At 45.1% G+C, this 18,498-nt stretch overlaps 1 gene segment (V, D, J or C); it reads right to left on the reverse strand.

The window, feature by feature from the left end:
- Positions 1–12,528: 12,528 nt before the first annotated feature.
- Positions 12,529–12,896, reverse strand: LOC129148278 (immunoglobulin heavy variable 1-3-like). The segment is given in 2 exon segments: positions 12,529–12,806; positions 12,887–12,896. Coding segments are annotated over 2 exon segments (288 nt in total).
- Between the last annotated feature and the right edge of the window lie 5,602 nt (positions 12,897–18,498).

Genomic DNA, 18,498 nt, shown 5'->3' on the forward strand with positions numbered 1-18,498 from the left:
CCCTGGCCTGCTCTCTCAAGCTCCATTCTGCCTCCATTTCTGTTTGAATTTGTTTACCTTCTATACTTGAAACTTTGTAGCTTGAGTGGAGGCTTAGGCCTGGCAAGGGCAGGCGGAAAGCTTGGCTTCCTCTGTTACCTAGGAAACCTTGCTCTCTGTGGCTGTAGCCATCTTGGTTGGGTTAATTTGCATACTCACTCTGATTGAATGGTGGACGTGGCTTGTGAGCATGTTGGAGGTATGGTCAATTTGCATATTTGTCTATTATTAGGTAGGATTGTTGACAGTATTACAGAGATCTCCTACATCCCCCAAGGTCTTTATTATTCCTGTAAGATTTTTATGGTTTCACTAGAGGCTGGGTGCATGAAATTCAAGCATGGGTGGGGGGTGTCTCAGCCTGGCCTGTGCCCTCTAACAATCTGGGACCCCTTTGGGGATGTCTGACTGTCAGTTTAGGGATCAGGCCTAAACCAGCAGTCAGACATACCTCTCACAATCTGGGATCTCTGGTTCCTAACCACTGGCCTGCCTGCCCACCTGATTGCCCATAATCACTTGTCTGCCTGCCTGCCTGCCTGATTGCCCTAACCTCTCGCCTGCCTGCCTTCCAGATTTCCCCTAACAGGTTTTCTATATCTAAGATTATGTCACATGCATAGAGATAAAGAGAGACAATTTATTGGCTCCTTTCTGATTTACAGATTTTTTAACTTTTTTATTGCCACATTGCTCTGACATGAACTTTCAGTTTTGTTAAATAGAAGTAGTCACTGGGGTGCCTTGGTCTTGGTCCTGATGTTAGAAGAGTTGTGTTGAAATTTTTTCTATGTAGCATAATGTTACCAGTTTTCTATTGAAATCAAGCATGTATTATGTTGAGGTATACCACTTGTATACCAAATTTATTGAGAATTTTTGTAATAAAGGTGTTTTAACATTTTCAATGGCCTTTTTATATCTTTTTATATGACAATATAATTTTCTCCTTTATTCTGTGGATGGGTGTATCCAGTTTACCTATATATAAAGGTTGAACTATCCTTGCATTCTATGACAATATCCCAGTTGATGATGGTAAATGATGCTTTCAAGATGTTGTTAAGTTTTATCTTATACTACAGGTCCAGTGCACAACATTCCTGCACTGAAAGGGGGGTCCCTCAGCCCAGCCTGCACCCTCTTGCAGTCTGGGGCCCCTTGAGGAATGTCGCACTGCCAGGTTAGGCTCCTGCCACCGCCAGCCATGAGCCAGGCTTCTGGCTGAGCAGAGCTTCCCCTGTGGGAGCACACTGATTATGAGGACTCAGCTCCTCCATTAAGTGTCTGCCCCCTGGTGGTCATTGTGTGTCATAGTGACCGGTTGTCCACTGTTTGCTCTATTTACATATTAGAATATTATTATATAGAACTAGTAGCCCTGCACATGAGTCTTTGTTGGGTTATTTTGCACATCACTTCTGAGTAGCTGGTGGGCATAGCGAAGGTACAATCAATTAGCATCTTTCTCTTGTATTACTGTAGATTGTTGAGGAGTTTAGCATTTATATTCATCAGGAATATGACCTGTCATGTTTGTTTGCGTACTTATTTTTCTTTGGAAGCAGTTGTGTCCAGTTGGCGTGAGCAGTGTGACCCAGTTACTAGGGCTAATGCTCATCAGCCATTCCTCAAACCTCAATAAATGAGTTTGGAGGTTTACCCTCTTTTTCAACTCTTAGAAGTGTTTGAGAAGAACTGATTGAGAAGACACTGTTTTTTCTTTGAAATTTGGATAGAATTCACCCTTGAATCCATGTCTCATGGACTTTCCTTTGCTGAGAGGCTTTGGTTATTACTTCAATTATTTTTTAAATTTATACCCATCTGCAAAGTCAGGGGCAAATTTCTAATTGAAGCAACAAATAAGTGGACTGATAAACACAACTGTTGAACTTCACAGGGAGTAGGTAGCACTTGCACATACATGGATCTGAGCAGTGACAGCCTAACTGGCATCCTAATTCTGCATCCCACAGGTAGATCTGAGCAACATGAACTGACAGGGGAACACGTCAAAGTCCCCACCCAGGGAAAGAATTGCCTCTATAAACTGCAGTCCCGGGCTGCTCTCTTCTGGCTCTGTGGTGGGCAGGACCAGCTCCTTCCTGAGAATCAGCAGTCAAACACATGTCTGCTTCCAACCTTGAAGAAGGAAGGAACTTTTTTTTTGAAAAATCATACAAAGTTATTGAACTGAAGGTTTCTGTGTGTGAAGAGAAACCAATGGAAATGGGAACAAGTCTTCTCACTACGTTTAACAATTCCTCCTGTGAATGTTGCACTACACTCAGCCAGCAGGACACCTCACAGAACTAAGGGGCAGTGAATTTGGGTCAATGTGGACATTATAGTTGTTTGCATACCACATATTTATTTCATGTGCCATCCAAGAAATGAAATAAAACCATGTTATCTTGTGTAGAATTCATAGAGTGTGTTGTCCTGAGAACCCACCCTCCTTCCCTCCAATACCAGGAGCACAGGGAACAGGTCCCAGCTGATGCTCCCTGAAATCCATCATGGATTTGACTGAAGACACAGCTGTGAATGACTCCCAGACCACAGCTGAGCTCAGCGGTGACACTAAAGCAGGGTCATTGCTGGGAGACTCGGGCATCATCAGAAGGAAAGTTCTGGCAGAAGACATCTACCAGACTTGCTGGGCCTTCCTGAAATGCAGGGAGGTTCACACAAGTTCCACATTGCCTGGACAGAGTTTGATGTGTGCTGACCATTTCCCCAGGCTCACCAACCCCTTTGTATTGTTCTTCCTCCAAATGAAAAATGCCTCCTGTGTTGCATGTGAGAAAGTCCCTACTAATTTAATAAAACTGTTATAATACAAAGCCCTCAGGGGTAGTCACAGGACCATAGGTCTAGGGAAAAGCTGGAAGAAGCTGTTATATGGAGAGAAAGCCTAGGACCCTCAGAGGAAACAGCCATAAACACCACCTGCAACTGCTCTTGGGGCTTCAACACAGAATTTGTGGGTCCTGAGCGCTGCCCCCCCACCCAGCCCAGCCCTGCTATCATCTCAGGGAGGTTTGTGTCTGGGCTCACGCTGACTTCCCCTCACTATGTCTCTCGCACAGTATTACATGGCCGTGTCCTCAGCTCTCATGCTGTTCAGTTTAAAGTAAACTTGTCTCTTGGACATGTCCCTGGTGATGCTGAGGTGGAATTTCAGTGTTGGGTTATAGTTTATACTACCATCAGTCAATACAGCCTCGACCCACTCCAGTCCCAATCCTGGAACCTGGTAGGTCAATTGCACACCATAGTCCATTAGAGAGAATCCAGAATAGTGCAGGTGAGGAAGAGAGTCTGGGAGGGCTGCACCAGTCCTGGGCCCGACTCCTGCAGCTGAACCTGGGATAGGACACCTGGGGACAAGGAGCATCAGTCTTGTCAGTCATGTGCAGTCACAGCCATCCCATGAACCCTGTCTGACCCCTGAAACCCTCACTTTGGGGGGCTGTCTCCAGGCACAGGAGAAGACTCAAAAGTCTCATCTTCTTCTGGACCACAGCTCTGCCTTGCAAGAGACCTCAGCCCTGTGTGAGGAGAGAGCTGTGAGCCTGCACAGCCCAGGAGAGGATTTACCCTGGAGCTGGAAGAGAAAAATGCATGTGGGGCAGCCTTTCCTGTAAGTAGAGGGACTGTGGTCGGCATTCCCTGGTCATATCAGGGCCCATGTTGGGGCAGCTCTTCTCTTGACCTCACTCACCAGGTTATTCATGGAATGGGGGCCACTGGGTCATGAGACTCAATGGAATTTTGTCAAGGACCACCTCACCTGAGCAGAAGAAAAATGTTGCACTAGATGAGTATTGGTTATATTTTCTAGATTCTAAAATCTAATATGCATATGCCTACAAATACCAAATGTTTAACATTGTCATTTTATATGCTAATTACGTTTACCTTGGTGTATACAGTTTCAAAAGCACAGTCTTTTCTTTTTTTTCTATCACAATGTCTTCACTTATGAGATAACTTTGATATTACTCATGGATTCCCAACCACAGGAAAACTGGAGACCCTATATTCTTGATGTTGGAACTTTTTAATGTGTTATAACACACTGTGCAAACATTTCCTTTAAGCAAGTCAATCAATGGCTTACTGCAGAGACCCCCAACTAATCACATCTGAAATAGTTGTGTTTTTACCTGGAGAAAAAGTCATAAATAAAAACAGAGAGAATCTTTCATATCTTAAAATGACATGACAGCCTGTTAAGTGACCTGATTTATCAGTCTAGTGTTATCAGTGATGTTGAGGTTCAGAGTGAGGGGAATTGGAGAATTCCTAGCATACATTTTCTCACAGGAAAGGGAACTTAAACACTGTAAGGAATTCCTCATTTCCAGCTTCTCTCTGCCTTGTCCCCAGGGATGCTCACTGTGGTCACAGGGTGCTGGGCTTTCCCTCACTGCATACAACAGCCTTAATGTATAATCATACATTCTCCCATCAGGCACATTATTCAGAAAGATAGTCTCTCACTAAGCTGATCATTTAATCTCTTTGATGGAATATTTGGTGGGACAAATTATTTTTACTTTTAATAAAGTTCAATTCATCAGTATTTTCTTTAATGGGTCCTGTTTTGGGTAAATTTACAAAGAACTCCCCAGCAAATGCTGAGCTTCTGCTGTGCATGCTGATTGGCTACAGCAGCCACAGGGACTGGAGCAGGTTCTGGTACCAGAGGGTTGTGTCTCTGGGAAATTACCTATAAATCTGGACATGACTGTGGAACTGGGTGAGGGAAGGAAGCTGGACTGATTTGAGTCACACAACAGAGATATGTCTGATTTTCATGGACAGAGAGATACTGGAAATAAGAGTTTAAAGTCTCCTCCAGTGAAGGCCCACAGGAAAATGCAGGGCCTGATAGAGACAGCTTGTATCATCGTAGGAAATATCTGAAAATTAGAAACAGATGTTTGTGAGAAGTAGAAACATTAAAGATCATGCAGGCAGGGATCAAGAGAAATAAGGAACGTGTCACTGCAGACTGCTGGGAAGGGGATCCTTGTTTCCCACATGCACATCTCACAGTGTCTCTGTTCTAGAAGGTAACACCTTCCAAGGATCAGTACATGGACACCTTTGGGATCATTACTGATAATATTCTCACCGTTAGTCATCCAAGCTACATAATTCATTGGGGTTCCAATTGTGAAATCTGTCAACTCGTACCTGGAAGGGTGGACACCCCTCACTGGAGGAACCATGGAGATGGTGTGTCTCTATTAGGATCCAAAATGTCATTAGATGAAATCCTTGTTTCAGTGTGTAGTCATCGTCTTTTTTTATGTGTGTGTGATTTAAAAAAAATAAACACTCACTCTGTATTTGAAGTGTTACATAAGTCTCCCCCTCCCCAATCATGCATTGTCTTATCATCACCATCATCACCATTTGTGTACTTATAATCATTCTTCTCATTGTCTATAGACAAGGTGGTTGTCCACACACAATGACATTTATAGGAAAAGAAAGCAGGTGTCTTCTCTTTAGATGCCATTGATAAATGAAACCCCAAAGGCCCAACTCTAAAGTGACACAAGGCCTCTATAAACTGGTGACTTTGGATAAAGTACAGATTCCCACAAAGACATTGGACCACAACTTCTCTCCAATTCTACTATCACCATCACTACCTCCATCACCATCACCACCTTCCTCACCACCACCATCATCATCATTTGCTTACTTATAATTCTTCCCATTACCTGTAGATCTGGTTTTTGAACACACATAATGACACAATCTCAATTTTTTCACATTATCAGTAAAATAGGTAGCCATACTCTATCTTATTATTTGTTTGACTGCTGACAACTAATGGCTTATTCTTCCTTCTTCTCCATTTGCCTAACAGCAGAAATCAGATAAGAAATATGGTTTTGAATTCAGATGTCATTGGGAGATTGAAACCACACAAGCCCCTGGAAACAGAATTCCTCCCACTCCCCTACCACCTTGACAACATAAAAGCCCTAAGCCAGTCTCCTTTCCTGTCTCCATGAAAGCATGTCTGACTTTCCTGGCCTCCCAGAGATTTCAACTATGTACTTAGCAAACATTCCATGTCCCTTGGTGTGTGTGTTTGTCATCAGCCTGGACATCTATACCAAACTGGTGGGGATCCCTCTGTCTCTGCATGGTGTCACCTACCTATGAGCATAATGACAAGTCAATGACCTTCACCACCTTTCTTCTCTAACTTTGGAGTCACACTCCTCTGGTGCTCACTGTCCAACACGATCCTGTCTGGATCCTGGCTGATTGGGACTCTGAGATGTGTGGAGTTGAGCTGGACTGTTGAATCACCAGGTTCTCTGGTTGTATTTAGGTGACTTGGGTCAGGACATTTGATCATTAACTGGTACTTGGCACAAGAGTGTCTGAAAGAGGCTCTCTGCCTTTTGTCCACATGAGAAAGTCGTCTCTCTTTACAACAGACTTTCTAACTCAGAGATTTCAGAGGTAAGTGCAGAGTCAGAAATCCAGACAGGTTACCTGAAGGGAACTGACATGAAGAGGAAACCACACAGGATACCAGCCCAAACCACTAACTGCACCTGCTGCTGGAATGGTCCTTGTGTTCAAGGACCCTGAGCGCCCCCTGGGGGACACAGCATTTTCTGCAGGGAGGTTTGTGTCTGGGCTCACACTGACTTCCCCTCACTGTGTCTCTTGCACAGTAATACATGGCCGTTTCCTCAGTTCTCAGGCTGCTCATTTGCAGGTAGGCAGTGCTTTTGGAATCGTCTCTTGAGATAGTGAATCTGCCTTTCACAGATGCAGCATATTCTGTGGTGTGACCGTTGGCTTTGTTTCTTATGAAACCTACCCACTCCAATCCCTTTCCTGGGGTCTGCCGGATCCAGGTTATATAATAGTCACTGAATGTGAATCCTGAGCCTTTGCAGGAGAGTCTCAGAGACCCCCCAGGCTTCACCAAGCCTCCCCCAGACTGCACCAGCTGCACCTCACACTGGACACCTGCAGACAATAGAGTTGTCGTTAGGAGCAGGCACACACACACACACACACACACACACACACACACTCACAAGGCCCAGCTTCTCCATAAAGTTACCATGTAGGAGCATCAAAATGAGAGCCCAGCTCAGCCCACACATCATGGTGCTTCCTCTGGGTTGAAGCCTGGAACGAATGGAGACTGTAGGCCCCAGGGGTGAGGCTGCTCTCCCAGGGGTGCAGGGACAGGGGCTGGGCCAGGCTTATTAGCAGAAATAACTCCCCATTTGCATGGCTCCTCCTCTTAGGGACAGAGGAGTGGAGTCCCTGGGGGACAGCCCCCATTGTCCTCAGAAGGACAAGCACCTCCTGTGAGCTCTGAGATGTTCATGAGGGGTAGCTAGTCTGTGTGCTGCAGTGTGGCTGTTGTTAATACCACCATCATCATTACACCCTAGATAATTTACAATCATATCCCACCCACAGGACCAGGATTTTCCAGCTCAGAGTAAATTTTTCCTGTGTCCTTGTCCACGTGTCCATACCCAGAGAGAGCTTCCTCCCCACCTCCAGCTCCCAGGGCTGGGGTCCTGCAAGGCTGCTCTTCTGTGCTTTCCAGACATAACCACTGCCCATGCCCTTCTGTGGCTGCAGGTCCATCAGAGCAGAGAAAGAGAGAGAGAGAGAGAGAGAGAGAGAGAGAGAGAGAGAGAGAGAGAGGAAGGAGCATGCACACTTAAAGCCTTTTGTCTGCCCCAGACACTCCCTGGGATCAGCCTCTTCACCCCTCCTCCCCCTAATGGCTGATCAACTTTTACAGCAAGTGACTCATCTGTGGGCCTACATCACAGGAATCATTCAAAAAACCCTCTGTAGGAAGCCCCTAGGATTCAGTACCCCATTGTCATTATTACCGACAATCTATGGAAAGTTTGTGAGAATGACATCCTTAAGTTAAACGATCAAACCTAAGTGCACCTTTAAAACCCTTTTACCAAAGGTCCTCTCACATAGCCTTGGTGTCCATGGCATCAGGAGGACATCAACCTTCTCCCTGTGACTTGGTGACTGGGAGGACCAGGCATTTACAGATTTCACCTCCAGTGACCCTCTGCCTTGCTTCATGCTGATATGGGAGGTACTGAAAGGGCTCATGCTTTCCCCAACTCTAACACTGCCTTTCCATCTCAGCTGTTTCAGAGCCTCCCTTTACCTTCCACCAAGAGACTCTGTCTGTTGAAGGAAATATCAGAGAAACACTGTCCTTGCCCATCTCTGGGGGGAAACACAGGATATACTTTGAACAACCAATGCAGCAGTGAAACTCCAGGTTCCTTCCTGGTGGTCATGTGACACCACACTCTCCATCTTTCCTGGGGCTGTGACACAGTCCAAAGACTGGGGGGTTCACTGGTGAGGAGGCTGGGAAATCCAAGCCTGGATCCTGGCAGGTTGGGTTTCTGGTAAGGGCCCGAGTCCTGGTGGCTGATTTTTCTCTGTAATCTCAGAGGTGGAAGGACCAAGGGAGCTTCCCCAGCCCCCTATTTTAAGGGCACTAATGCCACTCATGAGAACTCCACCCTCAACTCCTGAGTAGGTCCCAGGCCCCACCTCCTAACATCATCTCCTTGAGTATTAGGTTTTAACGTGTGAGTATTTTCGGGACACAGGCATTGTCTGTAGCAGCAAATCCAATCATGACCCCACCCAGTGGGAGGATGCTCCAATAGAGCTCCCTGACCTGAGGATGCTCATTATCCTGAGGGAGCTCCTGGTCTGTGGAGCAGAAAGCTGACCCAAGTCCCTCAGAATAAGCTAATGACCTTTCACAGTCGGCAATGTCCACCTTTGACCTTGACCTGAGGCCTCTGTGTAATCCTGTTATTGTGTCTTATCAGTGCTCACAGGTGCTCATTATTCTGCTGTTTGAAGATCTAGAACTGTTTTCTACCCACAATGGTCCATAGCTCCTTGTGTTCACTCAGATTTTATATGTGTTAGTGGAATAAACAGTCAGTGTTTATTATTAAAAATCTTTATTGTTCAGAATATTACAGATGTCCCTCTTTTTCGCTCCATCCCCCCTTTCTACCCAGTTCATGCCCCACCCCAGGCCTTCTCTTCCCTACTATTTATGTTCATAGGTAAGATCTTTGGTTAAACTCTTTACACTCTCTCTCCCCACGTCCCTCTGAGATTCTTCAGTCTGTTCCATGCTTTCATGCCTCTGATTCTATTCTATTCAGCAGTTTACTTTGTTCATTAGATTCTTATTTATTTATTTTGATTTTATGATTTAGTTGTTGATAGATATGCATTTGTTGCCATTTATTGATCATATTTCTATCTCTCCATCTTCTTTTACTTGTTTCTTTCTCCTTCTCCTCCTTCTTTTCCTCCTCCTCCTCCTCCTCCTCCTTCTACTCATTCTCTCCCTCCTCCTCCTACTTCTCTTGTTAAAGAATACTAGTCAACATTTCATATAATACTGGTTTGCTGGTGATGAACTCCTTTATTTTTTATTTTTATTTTTTTGTGAAGCTCTTTATCTGGCCCTCACATCTAAATGAGAGCTGTGATGAGTAGAATAATCTAGGTTGTAGGTCCTTATCATTCATCAGTTTGAATATTTCTTGCCACTCACTTTTCTCCTGCAAAGTTCCTGTTGAGAAATCAGCTGACACTCTGCTTTTCTCTTGTGCTTTGAAGAGTCTCTATTTGTCTTTACCTCTGATTTGATTCCTGGAATCCTCTACTCTACTGTTGAATCCATGTAAATTATTCTGTATTTCAGTTATTGTATGCTTAATTTCTGACTCTTCTTTTTCCAAGTCTTTGACATGCTTACAAAGATCCTTAAAAGTTTCATGAAGATTCTTGAGTAACCTTTTAACAATGGTTTTGTACTCTGTATCCAGTAGTTTGCCTGCTTCCATTTTTTTCACTTGTGACATGTGTCTTTGTCTCAGCATTTGGCTGTTTCCCTGAATTTGTTGCTATCCATTGAGTAGAGCTTCTATGTCTCCTGGAGTTGGTAGAGTGGCCTTGTTAGGTGTCCTTTAGAGACCAGTGGTTCAGCCTCCCCAGTCACCTGAGTTCTGTGGGCTGTGTGCATAGTCTTGTATTTGAGCTTTGATTGCTGCTGGTGTTACTTGGAGGAATTGACCTCCATGCCAACTGGTTGTGGGGATCAGCAGTGACTACAGTAGGAGAGCTGCTGTGCAGGAGATAGTCCTGTGGAACAGGACTTTGCTTCAGTGGGACTTCGGTGATCACTGAGTCTGCCCCTTGAGTGTGTTACTTGTGGCTGTGTAGAGCTGTAATCTGCTATGGTCTGAAAATGTCCGCTGGCTTTACTAGCTCTGGGGCCTCCAGGGAGGTTCAAAGTCAACCACTTCCAGAGGCCACCCAGCAGGAGATATAGAGGGATCTGAAGAAGGCTTCTATTTGCTATTTGTATTGGGCCCGGAAGTGCCCAGGTGAGGCCCAGCTGTGAAGCAAGGCAGGCTGGTGCTTGTGCCAGACCTTGGGCCTTTTATGGATAGGTTTGGGGTATGCTGTCCTCAGCTGTAGCTTGTTTGAGAGATTTGAGCAAAGTCAGGACAGGCCATTCATATGCAAAAGCTGCTGCTAACAGCTTGGATGGGGCTACAAACTGGATGGGGTGGGGTCTCAAGGAATCACCAGGACAGAGCAAACTGTGTGCTCCATGCTGATGGAAACTCAGATATGGCTGCCAGTCAGCCCAGTGACATGGGAGGTCCCAGCATAGAACCTTTGAGCACCCCAGTCTGGGAGAAAGCTGTCCTGGAGTTCCTGCCCTCATTCCAGACAATCCAATTCCTCCCCATAAGAGTCTGGGTCTCCTGGCCCTGGGGCTCAGAGGAAATGGGAACCTGTGAGTTCCTGTGCCAGCCCTTTAAGAGGAACATCTGTAATTCCAGCAGCTTCCTTGTTACTCAACCACAATCCCTGCTGGTGTTTACAACCCAAAGTGACCGGGGCTTCTCCTCCCATCTCTGCAACCCTGGGATGGGAGTCTGATGTGAGACTTGGACGCTGTGCTTATCATCGGTGTCCTCTATAAAGACGTTCTCCCTCCAAATTAAAAAATTGGCACAGTTGGGTGGCAAACCAGCCCATTCCCAGCCTCGGCCCCTCCTACAATCTCAGTGTGAGTTCTTCTTTACTTCTCTAGTTTTAGGACTTCCACTCAGCCAGTGTTCAGGCTGTTCTGAAAGATGATTGTTCTGTCTTTTAGTTGTAATTTTCAAGTGGTTGTGGGAGGCAACGAGAACTACAGGCATTTACCTACCTGCCATGTTGGTTCTTTTTCAGGCTCTATTTGTGATGTTTGATAATGACATGTTAAGGTTCATCCCTCTATCTATCTTGTTTGGCATGTGGAAAACTAAGAAAGTGGGGATACACCCTGGTATCCTGCAGCTGGGACATCGAACCCACATAAGCCCCTCCTATAAGCAGGACCCTTCCCACCTCCAGCACTGATCCACAATAAAACCCTTAACCAGTGTCCTTACCTGGGGAATCCAAACATTTTTTTTTATTTTTTAAACATATATTTTTAATTGAGTTCAGAGAGGAAAGGAGAGGGAGAGAGAGATAGTAACATCGATGAAGAGAGAGAATATTTGATCAGTGCTTCCTGCACAACGCACACTGGGTTTCAAGACTGCAAACCCAGCATATGCCCTGACCAATAATCAAACCCTAACCTCCTGATTAATAGGTCGATGCCCAACTACTGAGCCATGCCAGCCGAGAAACCATCTCTGACTTTCTGAAAAATCTGCCCTGCTCCCAACAGACACTTCCATGAAGAAATAACCCTTTTCAAGGTTCCCCTGCCTGTGGGGCATCAGCCTGGGCATCCATTCCAAGACACGGTGGTTCCCTCTACCTCCTCCTTAAGGTGTCACCTGCTATTGGTGCTATGAGAGTGATGACAAGTCAATGACAAGGGTCTTCTTCTCTAGCTTGCTATCCATGTGCCAGTGGTGGCAACTGTCCAGCCTCCACGTGTCCTGCTGCTGGCAGGCTGGGACCCTGGGCTGTGTGGAGCCGCACTATTGAGTTAGCAGAGCTTCTGATTAGATTTAGGTGACCTGGGTCAAAAGATTTGATTATTAATAGTCATTTGGGCACAAGATTGTCTGAAAGACACTCTACAATTTGTCCACATGAAAAAGTTGGCTCTATTTACAACAGACTTTCTAACTCATAGACTTCAGAGGTCAGTGAAGAATCAGGAATCCAGAGGTTCCCTGAGGGAAACTGTGACATGAAGAGGAAACCACACAGGACACCAACCCAAACCTCCAACTACATCTGCTGCTGGGATGGTCCTGGTCTTCAGAGACCCTGCGCGCCCCCTAGTGGTCACCGTATTTCCTGCAGGGATGTTTGTGTCTGGACTCTCACTGACTTCCTCTCACTATGTCTTGCACAGTAATACACAGTCGTGTCCTAGGCTCTCAGGCTGCTGAGCTCCATGTAGGCTGTGTTCATGGACGTGTTTCTGGTCATGAAGTCTCTGCCTTGGAACTTCTGTGCGTATTTTGTGTTTCCATTGTTAGCGTAAACCCACCCCACCCACTCAAGACCCTGTCCTGGGACCTGTTGCACCCAGTGCATAGAGGAGCTGGTGAAGGTGTATCTAGAAGCTTTGCAGGAGACCTTCACGGAGGCCCCAGGCTTCCTCACCTCAGCCCCAGACTGCACCAGCTGCACCTGGGAGTGGACACCTGTGGGAGGAGACAGGAGTGAGTGGAATCCCCCTGGACTCTCCCTGGACCCTCCTTAACCCAGGACAGGAGCCCCTTACCTGTCGCCATGTCCACCTGGAGGAGGGTTCTTCAGGTCCAGTCCATGGTGAGGGCTGTGCTATGAGCACTTCTGTAGGGGAGGGTGTGGTGCACTCAGGGCACAGACTTATCCATATTTAACCTAGTCCACCACATTTGTTTTGCATATCCATGATAGTCTTAACCCCACCTGAGAGAAGATGGATGACAAAGGGACTATGCCAATTGGGAGCCTGAGTGTCCAAGTTGTAATCCTTTTAAAAAATTATATCTTTATTTTTGAACATAGTACATATGTCCCCATTTCTTCCCCATTGACCCCTTGTACCCGCCCCAGGCCTTCACCATAGTATTGTCTGCTTCCATGGGTTATGATATGTGCATGTAAGTTGTTTTGTTGATCTCTTCCTACCCAACCACCCTCCCCCACTTTCCCTCTGAGATTCTAGATTTGTGAAATAAACCGTTGGTATTTTAATAGGGGTTGCATTGAATCTGTAGATTGCTTTATGTATGGACATTTTAATGATATCAATTGTACCAATCCAAGAACATGGTATTTCCTTCCACTTTACTATCTCTTCCTCTGTCTCTTTCTTCAACATCCTGTAGTTTTCTGAGTACAAGTCTTTTAACTCCTAGGTTAAGTTTATTCCTAAGTATTTTAATTTCTTTGTTGCAATGGTAAATGTATTGTTTCTTTAGTGTCTTTTTCAGAGGATTCATTATTGTTGTATAGATATACCATCAAATTTTGGGTGTTAATTTTGTATCCCACTGCATTGTTGAATTTTTTATTAAATATAGTAGTTTTTGGTGGAGTCTTTAGGACTTTCTATGTATAATATCAAGTCATCTGCAAATAATGAGAATTTTACTTCCTCCTTTACAATTTGGATGGCTTTTATTTCTTCTGGTCTGATCGCTGTGGCTTGGACATCCTGTTTCATATGGAATAAGTGTGGTGAATGCAGACAACCCTGTCTTGCTCCTGTTCTTAGGGGAAATGGTTTTAGTTTTTGTTCATTGAGTATGATGTTCACTGTAGGTTTGTCATATATAGCCTTTATCATGTTGAGATATGCTCCCTCATTTCCCACTTTGCTGAGAGAAATTTGGAAAAATGGGTGTTGGATTTTGTCGAATGCTTTTCTGTATCTATTAATACATTGTGTTATTTTTGTCTTTCAGTTTGTTTACATGATATATCACACTTATTGATGCGTGAATATTATACGAGCCTTTCATCCCAGGAATAAATTCCATTTGCTCATGGTGTATGATCACTTTAATATTTTGCTGGAGATGATTTGCTAATATTTTGTTGGGGATCTTATCATGTATGTTCATCAGGAATATTGGCCTGTAATTCTCTTTCTTTCTAGTGTCTTTCTCTGGTTTTGAAATTTGGATAATGCTGGCCTCATAAAAAGACCTTGGATGTATTCCTTCCTCTTGCAATTTTTTTAACAGTTTGAGAAGTATAGGTGTAAGCTCTTCTTTGAATGCTTGTTAATGTCTTTAGGGTTTTCTATGTCCAGGTCCGGGATTTGTTTGCTGGAAGATTTTGGATTACTCCTTCTATTCCATCAGTTCTTTCTGACCTATTCAGATTTTCTGACTCATCTTGATTCAGTTTTTGAAGATTGTGTTTTTCTAAGAACTTCTCCATTTCATAGTTCCTGGTATTTTTTTTTTCTTATAATCCTTTGCATTTCTGTAGTGTCAGTTGCTACTTCTCCACATTCATGTCTGATTTCATTTATGTGGGGTCTATCTCTTTATTTCTTGATGAATCTGGCTAAAAGTTCATCAATTTTGTTTATCTTTGCAAAGAACAAGAGCTAGGTTTCACCAAGTCCTAATCTTTGTTGGAGGATGTGTGTCCCCTGCCAGGTCCCTGATTTCTGTGAAGACAGAGCTCCTACTACTGAGGAACCAGCTTCCACAGGAAAAGCTCCTCATTGGGAGCCTAACTTTGGGTGACATGGGGCCACCTGGACCAGCTCTGGGCTTTGATACCTGAATGTCTTCTTCCTGGATCAGCATGTCTCCAAAATGCTGCCCCTAGTGGGGTAATAAGCCCATCCCTTTCCCAGCCCCTTATAATTCAGATACACTGAAGCCATGGAATAACCCCCGTGTGTGGTTCTCATGTATCATTGAGTTTGGTAAATGTTCTGATAGAGCAGGATGTTCACAGTCACCTCAGCAGTCGTGTCCAACTTTCAGTTTGGATTGTTTGTATGAAGAGAGAAAGCACCAGGCCTCAGAGGAAATCCCTGCACAGCTCCCTCTCACCTCCTCCTGGGGCAGCAGCCTCTACTCCTGGTCCATGAGCAGCCCCTGCTGCCCAGCCTTGGCTCTGCAGGGGAGAGTTCTGTCTGGGCTCACAGGGCATTGGACTCTCAGCAGCTCTAGTCCAGTAGTGAAGGCTGTGCCCTGACTTAAGATTTCTCCCTCATGATTTTGATATTTCTGGACAGAGTGTAATGGCCTTACTGAGCCCCAATGGGTTTTCATGGAGATGCCAAACTAGGGCTTTAGAAAGCCAGGAGGAGCCCTTCCCTGAAGTTGCCAGATGCACAAACACAGCCAACCCTCCCCTCATCCAAAAGCTGCTGTGGGCTCTGTGGCCTCTTATGTCCTCAGGTTCCTCTCATTGAAGGTCCCATCTGCACATCCCATTGTGTGACCAAATCCCACTGAACTTCTATTTAATAGAACACACACACACACACACACACACACACACACACACACACACACTGATGATTGGCTCTTCTATGAAATCTACATTTGCCCCTCTTCCCTGTACATAGCACACGGGCAGGGACCAAACGTGGATTCTAGGCCTGGGTGTGATCATCTCTGGAAGCCAATCAAATGCACTCACCATACAAACACAGACTTTGAAGAGCAGGCACCCGTGTGTCCGTGTTCTTGCAGGTCCTGTATACCCAGATGCAGGTGGAACAGGTCAGGCTTGCTCCAGGGAGAGTCAGAGGTGGGGTTGGGTCACTCTTTGAATGCAGGTGCATTGCTGGGAGTCTCCTGTAAACCCCCCTCAGGAAGCAGGGAACATACCTCAGCACTGGGAGGGGAGGAGGCAGCAGCATTGTCAGCTGTCAGGTCACTTGGTGGGCGGGGCCACAATGTTCAGGTGAGTACCTGCTCCTGGTCACAGTCATTCTGGGACCTCCCCTCCTAGCATCCACCTGAGACCCTGGGAGGAAAGGAATCTGAAAGCTGGTTTTCTGGTAAGGGGCCTGTGAGCTCATGATGGATGGAAGATAAGGTGCAGAGCAGTTGTATCTTGTACTAAATCACTTACCTGATATTTGCCTAATAATGAGATATCAGAAGAAAGGACTTGTGAACCCCCCTGGAGAGACCTGACCTTGTGTTTTTTTATGGAAGGCCAAGGAGAAACCAAGATGGCGGCAAAGGTAAACACCTAAACTGCTGCCTTGCACAACAGTTTCAAAACTACAACTAAAAGACAAAACGTCTACCACCCAGAACCATGGGAAAGCTGTCTGAGTGGAAGTTCTACAACTAGAAGGAAAAATAAAGGAGCATTGAGATGTGCACAAGCGCTGAAAAGCTGAGGTATGGAGGCACACGAACTGGGCTGGCGGCGGGAGTTGTTTTTTTCAACCCGAAGGGAGACAAGGTCCCGATTACTCTGAAATCCAGTTTCTGGGGAGACGCTGGGGACCCAAACTCCTACAGGGAGTAGCTGGACTGTCTGCCATCAGGTCAGAAAGTGAGGGTGGCTTGCTTGCAGAGCTGCGCAGAGGAATCATTGTTTACTGCACTGGGGCGCAAGAAGCAGAGATGCAGAAACTCAGAGACACAGAGAGGGCTGACTGGCAGCCATCACTGTTTGTCATGCCCTAGCGTAGTGAATCCCTGAGACCCAACCCTGCACAATTTACAAACCCACCCAAGCCCCCCTTGCAGTGACTTTTGCATATTAACGGCCTCCCCTATCACAGCTTAACCTAACAAACTGCAGCTCCGGTCAGACAGCTCCAAAACCTCCAAACCCCAAGCAAAGAGGAGAAAACTGTAGTTCTCGCTGTAGCTCCTGCTGGGTGGCCTCAGACAGTAGCTGACCTGAAACCCATTGGAGATCCAGAAGCCAGTGTACCTAGTGGTCAGTGTGAAATGACACCAGATTTCAACTCCTCACATCCATAAGTGACACATTCAAGAGGCAGACTCAGTCAGTACCAAAGCCCCACTGAAGCAAGGCCTGCCCCATAAGCGTGTCTGCAGTGCAGCAGTTCTTCGATTATAGACATAGCAGGTCCTCACAGCCAATTGGCCTGGAGTTCAATTCCACCGAGTGTACCAACAGCAATCAAGGCTTAACTACACCAAGACTTTGCTCTCAGCCCACAAAGGAGTGCACCAAGAACATCCACCTCAGGTGATTTGGGAGGCTGAGCCACTGACCCCTATAGGTCACCTACCACACAAAGCCAATCCATCAACACAGGGAAGCAGCCTAAATGTGGAGACAAAGAAACATGTCACTTGATGAGACTTATGAGGAGCTTAGTGAGACCTTCAAGGACCTTAATGAGAATGCCAAAAAAATGGAAAAGGATGAGTCAGAAATTAAGTATACACTGTCTGAAATAAAGAATATACAGAAATTTAACTGTAGATCAAAGGTCACTAAGAATCAAACCAAAGATCTGAAATATGAGGAAACAAAAAACACCCAACCAGAAAAACCATAAGAAAAAAGAATCCAAAAATATGAAGATAGTGTAAGGACCCTCTGGGACAACAAAGTGCCAGAAGAAGAGAGAGAGCAAAATATTGAAAACCTATTAGAATAATAATGAGAGAAAACTTTCCCTAGCTGGTGAAAGAAATAGACTTACAAGTCCAGGAAGCACAGAAAACCCCAAACAAGAGGAATCCAAAGAGGACCACACCAAGACGCATCATAATTAAATTGCCAAGATCAAAAGACATAGAGAGAATCTTGAAAGCAGCGAGAGAAAGCAGTTAGTTACCTACAAGGGAGTACCCATATGACTGTCAGCTTATTTCTCAACAGAAACTATGCAGGCCAGAAGGAGTGACAAAAAATATTCAAAGTGATGAACAGCAAGAACCTAGAACTGAGATTACTCTACCCAGCAAAGCTATCATTCAGAATTGAAGGTCAGACAAAGAGCTTCACAGACAAGAAAAAGCTAAAGGAGTTCAACACCACCAAACCAGAATTACATGAAATGCTGAAGGGTATTCTTTAAGAAGAGGAAGAAGAAGAAAAAAAAAGGTAAAGATAAAAATTATCAACAACAAAATGACAACAAATGCATACCTACCAACAAGTGAAACTAAAAATCAAGTGAATAAAAAAATCTGATTAACAGAATGGACTGATAAATATAACAGAATCAGGGACATAGAAAGGGATTGGACTGACTATTCTCAGGGGGAAAGGAGTCTGAGGGGTGCAGGAAGAGATTGGACAAAAATCTTACACCTATGGATGAAGACAGTGGCGGGGGGTAAGGGTATGGGGTGGGGTGGGGAATCAGGTGGAGGGGAGCTATCAGGGGGAAAAAGAGGAACCCCTATAATAATCTGAACAATAAAGATT

This window comes from Eptesicus fuscus, chromosome 24, assembly GCF_027574615.1.
Source record: "Eptesicus fuscus isolate TK198812 chromosome 24, DD_ASM_mEF_20220401, whole genome shotgun sequence".
Lineage (NCBI taxonomy): Eukaryota > Metazoa > Chordata > Mammalia > Chiroptera > Vespertilionidae > Eptesicus > Eptesicus fuscus.